This window comes from Ixodes scapularis, unplaced genomic scaffold (assembly GCF_016920785.2).
Source record: "Ixodes scapularis isolate PalLabHiFi unplaced genomic scaffold, ASM1692078v2 PGA_scaffold12__126_contigs__length_90152505, whole genome shotgun sequence".
In the NCBI taxonomy this organism is placed as follows: Eukaryota; Metazoa; Arthropoda; class Arachnida; order Ixodida; family Ixodidae; genus Ixodes; species Ixodes scapularis.
Genome location: NW_024609838.1, coordinates 83021311 through 83039211, shown reverse-complemented (window position 1 = coordinate 83039211; position 17901 = coordinate 83021311). Strand labels below are relative to the sequence as shown.

Here is a 17901-nt window from a genome sequence, read left to right as displayed (position 1 = left end):
GCCCTTACTCTAAAGACTAGAAACCAATCAATTTTCTTTACACGCCTATAGAAAATTATTGCGTGGCGTGTGTCTTGCGAGAATCACGCCGTACGTGCCCACTTCGCTTCGAGATCGCGGTTTTTTTTATGGTGGATGAAACCTTGCTGCTGCGATAAGTACAGGTGGCGATTTATCACTGGCAGGGAAGGTACGACCACTTTCTTCGCGTTGCTTGCTGCATGACAAGTAGACATTGTAATCCTGGAGCGAGGGAACAAAAAAAAAAAAAAAGACAGACACCAAACTATATTTACCCTTCTACCCTGTGGGAACCCTCTCCCTGGCTCCTCCGCTCTCCGTGACCTTGCCGGTCCCCGCCGCCTTTCTGTCGGGCGCTCCTTCGTTCCCTGTGACCTTCCCGTTTCCAGTCGCCGTCCTGTCGCGGAACGTCCGAGCTCTCCGGGAGGAACGGGGCAAGCGCCCCCTCACCCAGCGCTGACGTCGGAGGGTCGGCTCGCAGCAAGGTTCCCGATTGGACGGTCGGCCGGACAAGGACTTGGGAAGGTCTTAAAAGGGGGAACGGAGACAAAGGAAGAGGGCTTGGGCGGCCGACGAGACAAGGGACCGGTCATGGAGGCGAGCTCGGACGGCGCTGGACGCTGGCGCAGGGAGTGCGGGCACTACGTCTAGTGGCGGACTCGACAAACGGACCGGACAGCGACCCTGGACGACGACGTCCCCATGACGCGGTGTGGACGACCACCGCTGGGACTCGGAGAAGCTGCTCGGGCAGCGGACTCTCCCCCGGCCTCGCTGATGACCGTCCCCCGATCCCGAAACCCCCCAAGGCAATGAGTGAGTGAATAAACCCTTTTGTCGAGAGCGAAGCATTGCAGTGTCATATTCATCCGGAGACAGGGTTTGTGGGAATCGGAGCTAGAAGATGCCCGCATAAACTGGCGCCGCAACGTGGGGCCTGATTTTTGATCAGGCACGCATTCCGATTCCTAACCTGTTTCCGGTTGAATTGGGGCACTGTTTCGCGCTCTTTTTGGGGGTCATCTTTGTCGCGGGAGCGCCGCACGAAGATTCGTTGCGGGAGCGCCGCACGGAGGCCCTGACATTATCGCCTGTCTGACTAGGAGGCGCGGTTTTTGACCGCTGTTTTAAGGGATTAACCCTTTTCCCCAGCTTGTCAGTAATTCGCCTATCCCCCGTTACGAGAAGCGCTTTGAGTGTTTGCTGTTCAGCGCACCGTTCGATGCTGGCAGGTTGATCCTGCTACGCAAGAGCGCTGTGTGCGTCGAAATTACCGCACCCCTCGAGGCATGTAGCGTCGGGCGTCACCCGACCTACGCCTCCGGCCGTCCACGTCTGCTGGGAAAGATGCCGGCTCACGCTTCGGGGGATGTGACGCGCCTAACCGCCTTTGTTCGCGTATCAATGTAATGGTTTGTAACGCTTGTTACGGATCGGACGCGTTAAAGAGGCATCGCTTTGGGTGGAGAACGCTCCCATTGCGGATGGCGGTTGCATGGACTGTGTTTGGAAATTATTCCCGCATTGCATTTTGTCCGGGAGGAGACTAGCGTCTCGGTTTGACCGCATGCTAGCTCCCAGTTGGCCTTGCTTGAGCTGTCGGCGCGGTTTTGAGCGTCGTTAGTTGACAGCGTTTTAAGGTACGGATGCGCTCTTGTGGTTCCGACCAAGATCGCTTTGAACGAGTACCTTGTGGCCAGAGGCTACATTTAGGGGCTGAGCCCACTAAATCGTGCCGGGTACGCGATGTCCGGTGCGTAGACATCGGAATCCCGAAAACCACCGAGTTTCCGTTTTCACTTTATCAGTGGCTGTGCGTGTGTAATGCTCCTTGGAGTCCAGTGTGACGCGATGGGCATGACCCGTGCGTATCTGGTTGTAGAGTCGTGAGGTTGATCCCGTTTGATTGTGCGCACAGTTGGTTCCGGATCCTCACACCGCCATATCGATGGTTGAGCCTCGAGGCGGGAGTTACTCTTTATTTCGTTTTCTCCGTCTCCGGAGGAGCGGCGGCCAGCGCGCGCTTTGCGCTGCCGCCGGATACGGCTCTCGGCCGCGGTTGGGTTCGCGTTGGGACGCGAGGGCGTAGAGAGCGTAATTGGTCGTGCAGAGACCTGGGTTAGAGATAAATTATAAATTTAGGGGAGAAAAGACAGCTAGGTGAGGAAAAAGCTGGGCTCGTGCAGTGAAAACCTGCACGAGGCGAGTGGCGGTCTTGCGATGATGTGACGAGTTGTTCATAGTTTTATCCTGTACAGATGCGCGGTTGGCCCGGGAAAACGTACGGTTCACGTCGGCGGGTACGTGCCCGGGAAGCCTAGAAATTATGGCAGCGGCATGGCCGTCGGCGGCCTATAACTGTTGTGCGTTGGGTCAGCCCGTCGCTGTACTAACTGCAGCCTTTGCATGAATGGGTAGCGGGTGTTGGAATGCGGCGGTAAATGCTGTAGACACTTCGACGCTGCGGAAACTGTTTATGCGGAGCAAACATAGTTTATTAGCTCGTCCATTTCCAAGACCGGCCGGTTAGATTATTTCGCATTTCGGTATCGCGCTCGTTGTGTGGAAGTTGAAAGGTGCGTGTGTGGGATACATACATTGTTCGAACCCTGCCTGTCCTCACAGTCGCAAGAAGACTTTTCAGTCATGCGGCGTGTTGACTTGGCTGGGGGCGAGCTTTGTGCGCAACCTACTGCGTTTGTATGCGGACACGTTGCTCGATTCGAGAACGTCGAAGAGTCGCGAGACGCGTGGACGGCGTACCTTTATTGCTCCATCCCGGCCGGCCTTGACATCAGCTGGAAGACTTTTTAGTTATGCGGTGTCGGGGTTCGGCCGGTGGAGAACTCTAACGTGCTTCGATGCGCTTGTCGCGGTTGTCAAGCCCGTGCGGGGTTCGGTGCGGGCCGCCGTTACGCGCTCGTCGCTCCTGTTGGGTGGTCACCTCCGAGCGGTGAAGCGGTAACGTCTGGTAGATGCCCAGACGTTACGGACATAGCTTTGTAAATAGGCTGTCCAATTAGATCTGCTGTTCGCACGATCCAGGTACTGTTCCCTTTGTACTGGTGTAAGTGGCCGGTACCACGGAACAACGGCCTCTCAGTAAGGTGATTACCCCTTCTGATGAAGGCGTGCTGCGCAGCTTGGCTGTAGGGTGTTTGTAGCTCGGGTAGCGTGAACGCCGAGTGCATGAGTGCCCGTCATGGGTTGTTGGCAGCGTGTTTTTTCGAGTCGCACCTCGCGAACGGGACTGGATTTGTGACGGTTTCTGTTTTACGGAAGGTTATTCTTAGTTTTTGAGGTTTTGTGCGTTCTTCGCGAGTGTGTTGGAGATTAATATTGTTGTCAGAGGTGTGCGGTTCTGACGCTCTGGTAGATTGCTTACTGTTTTAAAAGAATGCGGTTGAGTTTGATAGGAGCAAATGTTGTATAGTTGGCGTATGTACGATTTGAGCATACAATGAGTGCTCATACTTTTTAGTTAAGGAATAGTTTTCCTCTTATGTACCCCTTGAACGTGTAGCGTGACGTTCTTGATGATTGCCTGCCCGTTAGTATTGAAACGAAAAGTTTTGTTTTTATTTGGTGGCATGTCCAACGATCGAAAGATTTTGGTTTCGTCGCGCTGTCTGATATAGCGTGCCGGTATTCGTTTTTGCGCGATTCGCTGTCTGCTACATTAGGGACGGAAGCGAACTTTAAGAGCCGGCGTGTTATGTGTGCCTGAGTGCCCGTCCGTGTTGTGAGCTGTGGTGCTCCGGACCAGTTCGTGGACCGTGCTCCGTCGGTGACGAGCTTCCCAGTGAATGGACGTTCACCGCTGACCTGCTTGGTTTGATGCCATCATCATCATCGAGGGTGCTCGTCGTCATCGGTGACACTCAGCTGAACGAGCTCCCTGCCAAGGGTCCTGGGGACCACGCATCCTCAAGCCCCCCGGGGTCCGAGCCTTGAGGGAGGGGAGGTGTGGGAACCCTCTCCCTGGCTCCTCCGCTCTCCGTGACCTTGCCGGTCCCCGCCGCCTTTCTGTCGGGCGCTCCTTCGTTCCCTGTGACCTTCCCGTTTCCAGTCGCCGTCCTGTCGCGGAACGTCCGAGCTCTCCGGGAGGAACGGGGCAAGCGCCCCCTCACCCAGCGCTGACGTCGGAGGGTCGGCTCGCAGCAAGGTTCCCGATTGGACGGTCGGCGGGACAAGGACTTGGGAAGGTCTTAAGAGGGGGACGGAGACAAAGGAAGAGAGCTTGGGCGGCCGACGAAACAAGGGACCGGTCATGGAGGCGAGCTCGGACGGCGCTGGACGCTGGCGCAGGGAGTGCGGGCACTACGTCGAGTGGCGGACTCGACAAACGGACCGGACAGCGACCCTGGACGACGACGTCCCCATGACGCGGTGTGGACGACCACCGCTGGGACTCGGAGAAGCTGCTCGGGCAGCGGACTCTCCCCCGGCCTCGCTGATGACCGTCCCCCGATCCCGAAACCCCCCAAGGCAATGAGTGAGTGAATAAACCCTTTTGTCGAGAGCGAAGCATTGCAGTGTCATATTCATCCGGAGACAGGGTTTGTGGGAATCGGAGCTAGAAGATGCCCGCAACCCTTAACCAGCTCGCCTGCTTACTTGCTTTAACTTTAATGACAAGTAGGGCGCACGGAAAATGCATCGTCGTAATCTTGTTTTTTTTTTTTTTTTTTTGCGGGATTATTTAGCTGTTAAGATCGCGGCTTTCTTCGGGTCAACCCTTTCTTTAGGTTCCTGCCCCCGTCACCTCCGCGAGAAACGTATACTCTTGAATTAAAGAGCACGTACTATGAAACGAAAGATAATCCGTGCGGCGTTTATTTAAGTTCTGACTAAAGCAGAACAGCATATCCAGTCGAAAAGAGAGCACTGAAAGGCGACGAGCGACTGCTTCCGACACACGTTTTCGTCCGCCAACATCGAGACTCCTACCGGCTTGCGGGAACACGCGTTTATCAAGAAACATGGCCCCGCACAGGAAATGACACCGAAATGACGATTCAGCGAAGGAACGAAGCAATCGATCCGGAAAACAAGGTCAACTGTTCATTCCGGAAGAGTCCACTTTGAAGAAAGGGTCGTACAGACATCCCATTCTGGATTGAACCATGGTTAAAATCGCTAAAAAGACGTACGCAAGATGGAAGACAAACACGGGCGCTTCTATCTTGAATACGTCTTTTTAGCGCTTTTAACCATGGTTCAATATAGTCAACACCAACTAGCCCAACAACAAGCTCTTTTACATTCCATTCTGGTTGCGGGGCGAAGTGGGGGAGGGAGGGCGGATCCGAGGGCTTCAAGGAACCGATGATTCACTACAGCCGACGGTTCACCGCTGTTTTTTTAGCTTGCGCTGCGCTGTATCTCCTGCCACATATCAAATAGTGCAATCCCCCCCTCCCCCCCCCCCCCCTCAAAAAAAAAAACAAAAAAAACTGGCATTTTTTTGGCAGCCGAGTTGCTCTTTTATCGCGCGGTTCCTCTTGCGTCGCGATACGAGCGCGGCTGTAGTGCGTGACCAAGCCAACCCGACGTGAACAACATGGATCTCAAGTCTACTCGTCGCAAACGTACTGGACATACTGCTGCAACGGAAAAAAAGTAGCACACGTGGCCGATGACCGGAGCGGCAAAATCGAGACGCGCGGCGCTATTGTTCCTGAGCTCGCCGATACCGAGAGTGCCGGTCACGTTGCATGTTTCAACGCGGTGGTGGTCGCCAGAAAATGGAGGGATAAGATAGCTGTTAAAAGGCGGGCTTAGGATGGGCTGCTTTGTGCCCCGCGTTGAAATATGCAACGTGACTGACACTCTCGGTATCGGCGAGCTCAGGAACAACAGCGCCGCTTGTCGCAGTTTTGTCGCTCCGGTCGCCGGTCACTTCTGCTACTGTTTCCCCCTTGCAGCTCTGCTTATAAAAGAAGCAAAGATGAACATAAGCACTGGATAATAAATTGAAATTTTATCTATAGAGCGACATGAGTAGAAGATCAATAACAACTGCTATGCAAGCCTTTAAATTTAGCTTGAAAGTGTCGCGTTGGGTAAGCTCTCGCAGCGCTATATTCTAGACCGGGTTGCAAACATTCTACTAAAACATAAAAACGTAGTTCCCCTACAATATATAGTTTTTTTACTTAACTGATTTGTTTAAAAAGAAGCCGTGAAAGTTACACGAATGCCGATTGTAGAGGTGAGTTATACCGCCAGGGGGACATAGTATTGAGGGTTACTCGTAACGATCAGTCGGCGAATAATTTATAAATCGTTAATCAACTTTTATATTATTACAAATAGATATATGGTTCCAAATATAAACTTGCTCAGCGTCATCGAAAACCATTAAATCAACTCTTTTTAGACGGATATAGCGCAGGGGCAGCATATTACGACGTTCCGTAAAAACACTGAATTTGAACGCGTTTCTAGGTTTCGATTTCTTATCAGAGCGCATCTCTGCGCCCGCGGTCCTGCTCCCCAGTGGCTGAGACGCGCAACACACGTGCGCCTAACTTTTCTCCATTCTACGAGGAAGGCGAGGGGGTGGCTTCGCGCCGCGACCACCGGGGGGCAGGAGCGCGGGAGCGAAGATGCGCTCCGATAAGAAAGCGAAGCCTAGAAACACGTCAAAACTGAGCGCCTTTTAGAGCGCCGTAAAATGCTACCCCCTCGTTATATCATCCTAAAAATAGTTGATTTAGTGGTGTTATGATGAAGCTGAGCAAGTTTCTAATTGGAACGATATGTCTATTTTTATTAATGAAAAACCTAATTAACGATTTTTAATCAATTAGTTGACGGATGGTTACGATTAGCCCCCTATACTTTGTGTTCCCAGCCGTATAACTCAACTGCAGAAACCGCTTTAGTATAACTTCACCGCGTTTTTTAAACAAATCTGTGAATTAAAAAAAAACTGTATAGCGGAGGCCATAACGGATTGCGTATGGAGTTGCGGGAGTGACTACACGATCTACTAAGCGAGTGGGACAAGATTGTCCCGGTGAGAATCGTCCCAGTCAAAATGGTCCCGTACAAAATGGTCCGGGACATAATCGTACCAAGCGCCAACCCGGACAAAATGGTCCAAGGTGAATTAATCGAGATTTTTGAGCGCTCATAATAGGACAAAATGGTTTGGTACTTTGAAATTTATTTCGACAAATGTTCGAGGATAATATCAACATTTTCAATATAATGATTTGAACAAAGTTTAAATCCCTTTTATTTATACCATGTAGCTCCGTTTCTCAAAGGTTCTTGATTCCTACCGATCATTACACGTGTGTAATCAAAATAATTCTATCGTCAGAGCCTGTTTTCAAATTAGCGCTATCGAGCTTCAAAACGATATCCGGAATGAAAATCATTATCATACAAGTACTACAGGTTCTTGACGTGGTTTTCTAAAAATGAACCTGTCGTACCACCGCGATCTATTTTTCAGAAACAACATAGCTCTGTCGGAACAATGTATATTAAAGAAATCAAAAATTTATTTAACAAGTAGGAGCGTATTTATTGCATAGACCGCTTAAAAGACAAGAAGATGACGCTGCTGAAGCGGAGGCGTAATAGAAAAATGTATTCACATAACCCACACCCCTAAAAACGTCGTTCAAGGGACGGAGCCCATGCACCTACTGTATGCACAGAGTTACAAGCCGCTGCTGCATCTCTTTGTAAATTCTTTTTATCCTCTTCTTTGGTGGATGTCCGGCCATTTCCTGTGTCACAACCGTAGCGACAGGGGCTTGTTGAGACTGCAGAGCGTCGATCGCCCTCCAAATGGTGGGACGGCAGTACCCAGCCATGCTTGAAAACTTCCTGTTCCACGCTTCCGCGAGGTTGTTTGTCCTGGGGTCGCCGGTCATCTTTGCAACGTGCATGTTCCAAATCCTCGGAGGAAATATAGGTGCACATCTTCGGAGTCTCACAGTTCCATTCCTAGTGAGAACTCTGCGAAACGTACCGGTGACATAGGTACTATCGAAGTAATTAAGCGAATCTTCCGCTTCTGGAGGAGCTTTATTTCGCAAAAAACCAATGCCACGCGCGTTGTCGTCCAAAGGGAGGAATGGCATTCCATTCATCATGCCAACAAACAGGCGAAAGACGTCGCTCTCCTTATAAAGGAACACTAGAGACAGCTCTTGAATTTTTCGCCATGTGCTTTGGCGAAAATGAAAATAGCACCCTCTTGTGGTGACGTCTTCTCCGAACACAGCACTTGCAAAGTTCATAGCAGCAGTTTTGATGTCGGCGATGACAAGACCTGGATTTGGTAATGATCCAGTAGGGGCTTTTGAAGCGGCAACCACGGCGTTCAGTAGTTCCTCGTATGAGTCTTGGGTTTTGTTGTTCATAAAAGCGTAAATCACTGGCACTGCGGTTTCTCCCAAAGCGACGTGTCGAACTTAGAGCTGCAGGCACAACCTCGGAGCCATGGCGAAATTCCTATTCATAAGCAAAGTATTGCTTTGACAAAACAACCGTAAGCACTCCGCTGTGGCAAAAGCGACGATCCTCGAACGAGCTTGGGGTCCGTTATCGTAGATCACGGATGGCTCAGGTGGCAATCCTGATGTTGTCTTGCACACACCACCAAGGACTAGGTCGTTGAGGCTGGCTGGTGTTGACGGATACACAGAACTCCTCTGGCGACGGATGTCTCTCTTCCGGATTTCTTCGGATGGCTCTTGCGGACTCTTGCGGATGCCTGGGCGCAGATTGGACTTCGAGGCCCGTTCGTCTCTATTGCAGTTTTTTTCAAGGCTGCCCGAAACTCCGCTATTTCCGTCAGCGCTGGATCTGGAGGGTGCGCATGAGGAACAGAGAGTCGTGGATCTTGATTGCTTCCGTCTGTGATGCAGCCTTTCGTTCGTTCCACGCAGCGCCATGGAATGCCGGAGGAGACCGCCTTTTGTCTCGTGTACTCAAATCCCTCTAAAAGCAGCTTCGAGCCCTTCTTATTGGTGTCGCCGAGCTCTATACCTAGGGAAAAAAAAGAGAATATTTAAAGCGCAATTAAAAACCAGACTCATAACCACCTCTGTGTCAAAATTATTAGGGCGGACAGGACGACGTTTCAAAACCAGGAATGATAAAGCACAAAGTGCACCTTGAAAACAACGAAAGCGTTCTTTGAAACAATCTTAATGAACATCCATTGTGTTATTTTGTCTATCAAGTTTAAAAACACTGGACACAAAAAGCCAAAACTTTTTGTGTCCAGTGTTTAAGGCTTTATAAATGTTTAGCAAATTCAGTAACGTTTTACTGTTGATAGTATTTTCTGCATTGCGCCCGGAATGTTCGTCGAAATCGAAAAAGTAAATATTTTGCGATTTTTGTGGCGCAATTAAAAAAATATATATAATCATTCTCGATTTTCTTTGAATTTCACCCGATCGGCCCTTAATGCAGCAGGTAATTACAAATCTGCAAGAACATATTGCATTATTTTGTTAAAAAAAAAAAAAAGTGTAACCAGGTTGTGGCCGCATCAGTTACCGCTGGGGTGTTTCTGTCTTAACGACTAGTGGTACACGAACGACGCATACGACAGTATCCGTACTTGGTCATATTAATGCTCAGGTGCCATGAAGCACTCTAGAAATAACACACGAGCTTGTTTTCATCGCTAATGTGGCTGATACTGCCAATGAGTACTGAACTTTACGGCGCGTCCGATAGTTATTAGGGTGTTATACTTGGCTGGTTAGATACTCATCTTGCTACCTTTTCAGATTAGTACTTTAATGTGAGTACTTGACTGACAAAATATGATCCGTCGTTCTATGAACCGCTAGTACCGAGCGATGTTACGGAAGTCTTTGGTCCGACTGATATAGGGCGCGGCTTGAACGGAAGGTTAAGCTGGTGGTATAATATTGCATTGTAACGCATTGCGTAGCTGGACTCCAAGCCGGAGCATAATTGAAGACGGCGGAGGAAAACGGGTGTTCCTTGATGCAGACTTACCGACAAAAAAAGCTCGAGGTACACCTAAGCACTTCTTATGAGTTGTGAATGCGAAAGGATGCAAGCCGCTCATCCGCTCGCTTTTTCGCCTGCTGCGTCTTTTCGTCGCCGGTCAGCGCGCGTGCTCCCGTGGGCACGCTGAGCTTGGATGCTCCGTGTTAACGGCGCGCTGATGGATACGCAGCGCCATGAGGTGAGCGGTCGTGGAAACTGTCGAGCGCAGCGGCCTATGGGAGTCCCCGTCGACGCGCGCCAGCCAATGGAACCGAAGGCGAAATCCATCAGCTTAACTCTGCTCCTATTGGCATCGCTGAAACTATAGTCAGTTGCAAGCTAAGAAAAAACCGGAAATGCCTCTCAGAGGAAAATGTAATCCTACGCCGAGAAACGCCAGCCAATCGTTTTCATGACGTCACGATTCCGTGGACCAATCGCGATCCTTTTGAAAAAAAAAAAAAAAAAGCTCAACATGGCTGCTGGCCTTAGCAACGCGACGCTAGTTTCTCGTGACAATTATTCTGCTTTTTTGCACCGTGTTTTACGTGCCGGAGGTTACGCCACGAAATCTTAATGGTATCGGCTTGCGTTTGCAGCAGTTTTTTCGCGACAACGTGAGAATCCAGCGACGCTATCGCCAACGAAAATTTCGAAGCGGGAGCGAGGTTAGCGCTGCTGAGAGATGAGTAGACGGTATGTTAGACAGTATCTTGGACAGAAAATGAATTGGGAAAACGGTACATTGGACATTACTTTCTTTCTTTACTAAACAGCTATTTCGTTGACAAAAACGTGTTCTAACTTATTTAAATGTCCTGAATGAATTAAATAAATATTGTAGTAGTTTAAGACACGTTTCCTGAAGGAAGAAAAAGCAACGATGCTAGCGAACTACTTTCTCGACGGCGGAGGCACTTCAGATGGGCGCAATGCGCTTGTGGGTGGAGCTAAAAGATTGTTCTCAGGTTGCATCCGACTATAGGAGCCGTTTTCGCGCATGAAACTGATGATGTCGGCTCACTCCGCGGGACAGTTAATGCTCGCATTCATAAGTGGTAGCGCCCCCCCCCCCCCCCCCTCACCCCAAGTGAGGCCGAAGGTTATATCCCAGCGCGCAACTGCGATCGTATTTCACTGACTCGAGGCGGCGATGCGCGACACCGGCGGCGTCCCCTTCGCGGTGTAAACATCACCGGCAGGGCGTATGGCGTTGGTAAACAAACACCAGAGTCATTCCTCCCGCGGCGGTGCAACAGCCCCACCCCACAGAAGAACAAATACGGAGAACGGAGGAGGCGAGGCGTGGTAGATGCAAGGTTTGTGAAGAGCATGTTAGTGCAGTGCTTGCATACTCCAAAACGGGCAAGCTGGATTGCTCTAGGCAAAGCCCGAATGAGGAAGATGTGCGCGTGAAATTCAATGGAGAGACCAAACGGGTTCCAACACGCTTCATGACCCGGTCCCTGCGCGAAACCAAGTTCTACGGCCTTGACTTGAGGTGGTGCTGGTCCTCCCCCTCCATCTCCCCTCTCTCTCAACCTACCTCTAACTCCTTACATTTTCCTCTCTCCCTCTTCCCATCCCCTTCCATTCTTCTACGGAGTCCTCCCTCCCTCTTCCTCCTTGGTCATGTGACACAGCAATTCAGTTTCCTCGCAAAATTGAGCGGCGAATTATACTCCCTGTAACATCGATTCCCTCTCCCATTTTTTCTCTTTTCTTAACCCTCCCCCTTTACGAAATCTCCTCGCCCTTCTAGAGTGTCCTTTCCACCTCTTCATCTGCCTCCCATTCCCATCCATCCCTCTCCCCTCCACTATACCTTTTCCCCCTATAGTGCCCTTCCTCCCCCCTGTCTCCCCACTTGCCGTTCTTCCCCACCCCTGCTCACCTGACACATTAATTCAGTTTCCTCAAACTTTTAGAAAGTAAGTTCTTTACTACCGTAACGACTTTCCAAACATATGAGACAATCGCTCCTAGAAACAGCATTCCATGGAGTATAGGACTTTAAATGTTAATCGCTGCCAATTTCTTGTTCGTCTTAACATTGCGTAAAGTCAATGCTTTGCCTAACGGCACGAGATTCCAGCTTAGCGAGAGATAATTTCCGGAGTCGGACTTTTCGGGAATTGGAGACGGACGGGTTGCCAGCCTCGGGAGGTAGCAATAAATGTAAATGACAGCCATCCGCGTAAAGCTGAGGATCTAGCACCAGAACTTCGTAAGGAGTGAACGCTATGGCCGCCTCGGGGTATCCACAGCATAGCCTTTGGTATTGGAGGCAGTTACCAAAATCACGAAAGAAAGGCAGCCATGCAGATATGCGTTCTGCCCAAAACAAGCGCCATATTGCAGGATTCTTTGGTGTCAACTCTATCACTAAAGAAAAAACGTCCCCCAGGACGAACATTGTCGGTACCTATTTTTGCGTGCATTTTGTCTTAACGACTTGTTTTAGTAACGAAAATATTGAGTACAAAAAGTAAAAAGAAAAAAAAAGAACACGATAAATTTGCACGATGTCAAATGTTCCGACGGGTGGACGCATGTTTGGTTGCCCTTAATTTCTAGTTCGCAGACAACTTCCCAGACGGTGCTCGTTACTGGAAAAATGACAAACTCTTGATTAGAAAGAGATGGGAACGGGAATTAGATTCTTCGGTATAAAGCCTTGAAAAATGCCCGTAGAACAGGGACACATAGGGCTGTCCTTTCAGAAAACGATTCACTATAACTTCTGTTGTGAACGATCCCGCTTTGCGTGCGTGCCTATATTGAAAGAATTGAAAAAGAAACGCCGGAAATTATGTGTACAGACCACCGTGGTACAGACAGAACCGGTTGTAGCAGACGACGGAGAATGTCCAGAGCGCTACTTTGCCTCTTTCGAAAACTTCACTGTCAAGGCTCGCTCACACTTGCGGAAAGCTCTCTTGCGGTCGACCGACGTAGTTCGAGGAAAAAAGTGACCGCCTTTTACACTTGTTGCCGCCCGCCGTTTTCCCGCGGAACCGGTGTCTTGTGGATACCAGAGAAGGAAGCCTCGAGCGGCGTGCGAAAAACCGCTTTCGCAGCCAGCATTTCATCGCTGCGCGTTATAATATAGCTAACAACCCACAGTGCCCAGAGGGAAGTGCCCAACATTCTCTCGGCGATACGAGAATGCCATAATAAAATATTGCGCAAACCGGAGATAGCGCGGGTACGTACCGCTAGCGCCAATTTTACTCCAGAGATCCACTTTGTGGGCACTGGTTTCGTTCTTCAGATGCGTTCTCTCGAAGAGCGTTGAATAATTCTGTAATACTGCTTAGTATTTCTTCCGACACAACCTTAAAACGAGATGGCGCCACTTGCACGATTTGGGAACTCCGACAATTTTTGCGGCAACCCGGACAACTAGGGCAATTCTGCTAGGATGTGACGTCAGTAAACGTAATTTTCTTCTCGCGTTCCGATTGGCTGCAGTGGCACGGGAACCAGTTCCGCGCGGGAAAAATCGGTCCCGTACCAATAGAGCCGTCGAATATTCCATCAGCGGCGAGCCTATTTCGCCGCTCGGCGTCTAATTCTCCGTGGGTTCGCCCGCGGATCCGCAAGTGTGAACGAGCCATCACGCGGTCGATGCCACGGTGACAGGGAGGAGCGTAGAAGACATTGCGCGTAGCCTTTTATACACCATATGAAAAATGGGGTGCCATCTAGCGTGCGTGTGATTAATTATAGAGTTTGCGCCATATTAGGGGTCCCCGGAAGAGCCCTTCGCAAGGCGTCTTCGATAAATGCCGTGCGATTACCTGGATAGCCCGTTTGTTTGCTTCAGGAACGGGTCTTGGCAACATCGTTGCTGGGAATTCCTTTTCCACAATCTTGTCACCATCTTTCTTTTCTCCGTTGTACCAAAGCTAAATAGAAATTCATTGAATGCACAAATACATTGTCCTAAAATCGGGAAAACAGAGTTGATTGCAGATTTTCTGCGTCCACAGATGGCAGAATTCCTCCAATATGGCGACTCCGTATGGCACGATGATGGTAGCTTGCAGGAATATTATGTACAGCCTATTACGTTGGGCTTCGTGGCATAGCGCGGAGATCGCATTAGTGGCCCTCCGTTAACCTTTAATTAAAATTCGGTGTGTTTTTGTGTGCCAACTGGCCTTCATTTTTGCCGCCTATCCTCCTGTCCAGCCCCGGAAGACCATCAAGGGCGGCGCACAGGTCCCGGCGAAGAAGTCCACAGGCCGCCCCCTATGCGTAGGCAGCGCGTTCAGCCACAGGCCGCACAAGCAAGGCACGCCGCCAGGGAAGGCTGAAGGCGCAGCGGGCGACAACAGCAAGTGAGCCGCCCCTTCGTTTCGTTCTGACTGTTGTTGCTGTCTCTAATCCTCTCGAGAATATAACTCGCCGGGGAGTAAAACTCGTGGCAGCTCCAAATATGTGAACCGACCTCGCTCACTCAGCTGAAATGTGTCCCAGTTGACGCTGCGATCCGATGTAGCGAATCAAGCAGCGACAAAAGTGCATCGGCACGGCACTCCTACTCCCTGGGGGGGAAATATACTGTCATCGGCTAAAAGGGAATGCGTCTGATCGCTGCCCACGTCGGAAGGTGGCGCCACAAGCTAATGGCGTCGCTAACTTGGTCGTCTGCAAATACGCCCAAAGTTGACTTGGCAAGATTTTTACTCTCATTTTCGTTTTGCAGGAGTACACACCTTGAAGTTTTACGAGGTAAAACTGGCTTGCTCGGTGCACTTTCATTGTTAGTTTGGGGTTTCTATGTCCATTTGCCAAATTTTCCGTGACGTTTTTATACGTCGGCTCGGCTGTAGCCACCCTATAGTAACAGTGAGCTTCAGTAGATCGTTTTGCCATTTACGCTACGCTATCCGCACTCCACTAGGACCTCCGCTAAATCTACCTTAGCGGAGCAACGTTTTCGTTTTAGTAGCGCATTTGCATGCAATCTTCGCAACTCGCTACCGGACTATAACGTTTCGAGAGCTAAAGCAACGCCACTCGCGACTTTTTGAGACTCTAAAGCTTTCGTAAAGTAAAATTTTGTCGAGAAATTTGTAGTAGTCGCCTACTAATATGTCACTATATATATACCTCGTGTCCCAAATAGCGGGCAGGCTTTTTAGATCGACCGCGAAAATCGCTTTCTTAATCCATCGCGTTGCGATTTTGTACACCGTTGGCCACAGGTGGTGCATTTTTTCTATGGAATTCGCAAAGAGCGAGCTTACCCGAGGAAAAAAGTAAAAAAAGAAAAAGTCTTAACTCCTATGGAGACGCAGCGAAGCCACCGGTCTTCAAACCGTAGGGCGCCCTGTGTTTTGAAGACCGGTGGCTTCGCTGCGTTTCCATAGGAGTTAAGACTTTTTCTTCTTTTACTTTTTCCTCCGGTAAGCTCGCTCTTTGCGAATTTTATAGAAACAATGCACCACCTGTGGCCAACGCTGTACAAAATCGGAACGCGATAGGTTAAGAAAGCGATGTTTGCGGTCGATTTAAAAAGCCTGGCCGCTATTTGGGGCACAGTGTAATATTTATTCTTTGGTTGATTAAAGTGGTAATCTTTGCTTCTTTTAGAATTAGACCTAACTGATAGTCTAGCTCAGGGGTGGCCGAGCTAAGGCTCGCGAGCCGCATGCGGCTCTTCGCGTGTTAAAGTGCGGCTCGCCGCTCCCTCCCCCCTCCCCCCCTCCTCCCCCTCCCCTCCCGGTCACACGAGCACTTCCCCCAAAAGAGAAATGGAACGCGTTTTAAATCGAAAGACAGGTTGCAGTTTGGTTGTTTCGTGCTACTGCTACCTTACGTACTTTTAACTCGGATGCATTGAAAGTACTTCAATATTCATTTTTTGCTCGAAACAAGTTTACCCGCTTGCCCCCCCCCTCCCCTTACACCCCCCCCCCCCCCCGCGGCTCTTGGAAGTTTCGTGGTTTCGTTTGCGGCTCTCAGGCCGGGTCAGTCTGGCCACCCCTGGTCTAGCTGGTCAAGGCACTTCTTTATTTATTCTTTATTCCGAGATTACCCCGCAGTGCCCGAGGGCGTTACAGCAGGGGGGGGGGGGGGGTGTTACGTTTCTTCGTTAAGATGATTAAATGTAGCGAGTTCGTTAAGAAGGAAGGGTTTATGTACAATATTTACATGTTCGTTTCAGTTGCTGCCGGAGTCACCATCGATTCCTCCGTTCTTGTCGTCGTCGTCTATATTTTTGTCGTTACATCTTCTTCTTTTTGCAATAATTATACAACAAACTCCCCCGAAAATGAGCACAAGCTCATTCTTACAGTTCCAGGGGATATAATAACTGTATCGGCTGGCAAAGTTCACGACCACTGGGTGTAATTATTCTGCAAGACCGCACCTTGCCGTCCCTTCCTGGGAATGTCTCGTTGACCCTGCAGAGTTTCCACATGTGTCGCGGTAGTCTATTGTCGTTGAGAAGGACCAGGTCACCGGTTTGTATACATCTTGAATTGCTTTGTTTAGCGATGTGGGCTGACCTCAGTTCTAGCAAATATTCTGATCTCCATCTTCTCCAAAATTGATTCATAACTGTGTTTCGATATTTCCAACCTCGCGCCAAGTTTTCGGGGCTTGCTTGATCTTCTTCTGGCATTTGATGGGGGGGAAGGCTGGTCAATTTGTGTCCCACCAGAAAGTGTGCTGGAGTGAGAGCCTCTCGTTCTTTTGCATCGGTGGAAATGAAAGTCACCGGGCGGGAGTTGACTACGGCTTCTACCTCCGTGAGGACAGTTGTCAGTTCTTCGAAATTCAGACTACTGCGGCCTAGAACCTTACGCAGCGAAACCTTGACTGACCTCACTAGTCTCTCCCAAACCCACCCCACCCGGCAGCTCTCGCTATGATCGTTTTCCATTTAATTCTATGGTTTGCAAAGTACGTTTGCATTTCCTCCCCTTCTATCGATTCAAACAATCTCTGGATGTCTTTGGCTGCTCTTTTGAACGTTGAGGCATTGTCGGAATAAATCGTTTTTGGGATACCTCTGCGTGCCACGAATCGTGTGAATGCCAATAAAAAGGCTGTTGTCGTTAGGTCGCTCACCAGTTCGAGGTACACAGCACGTGTCACGGCACAGGTAAACAGGACGATGTAAACCTTGTAGCTTCCGCAGTCACGTCGACAGATGAGCGGCCCAGCAAAATCCACCCCTGTTTTTTCAAACGGTTCGCACCTTAATACTCGGTCAGCCGGTAGTGGAGCTACAGGCTCGGAGGCTGGTGCACAAGTTTGCCTTTGGCAAGTTATACAGCGACGTATGACCTTTCTTACGGCTTGCCTTCCCCTTAGAACCCAATAGGTTTCACGTATTTGCGTCAACCTGTCTTCAACTCCGGCGTGCAGTAGTCAACGATGTTCTTCAGCGATGAGAAGGAAGGTGAATCGGTGGTCTGCAGGTAAAATAATTGGATGTTTCACTTCTTCTTCGTTGTCGCTAAATTGCAATCGGCCACCAACTCTTACTATCCCATCACAGTCTATATTTGGGTTAAGCATCTTGATTTTTGAAGTCTTCTCAACTTGTCGTTGGTCCCGCAAGAGTTTGATTTCCATTGAAAAGGTGTCATTCTGTGTTGTTTTTATCCAGAATTTTTCAGCTTCTATAATTTCCTCGCTCGTTAGGAGACCACTTCGTTGGCCTTGTTGTTTTACGTTGTTTATAAACCGTTTTATCCACGCCGTCACCCGAATCAACTTGATAAATGAACTGTAGTCTTCCAAGCTCACCAGTTGATTATCTTGAGGTACTGTGAGTTGTATAATAGTCTCTTTCTTTTCTTCCGCGAGGTATTCATTGCCTTCTGGTTTGCCCTGAATTTGACTCGGCCATGATGT

General features: G+C 49.7%; 1 protein-coding gene across 2 annotated transcripts in view; it reads left to right on the top strand.

Annotated features, from left to right (window-relative positions):
- The window catches only part of LOC115329331, a 74488-nt gene that overhangs the window by 38089 nt on the left and 18498 nt on the right, over positions 1 to 17901 (top strand). For both annotated transcript variants that reach the window (XM_029990892.4, XM_042289579.1), the window contains exon 3: positions 14218 to 14366. In XM_029990892.4, coding sequence (XP_029846752.3) covers positions 14218 to 14366 — 149 coding nt within the window. The remainder of the gene's footprint in view (positions 1 to 14217; positions 14367 to 17901) is intronic.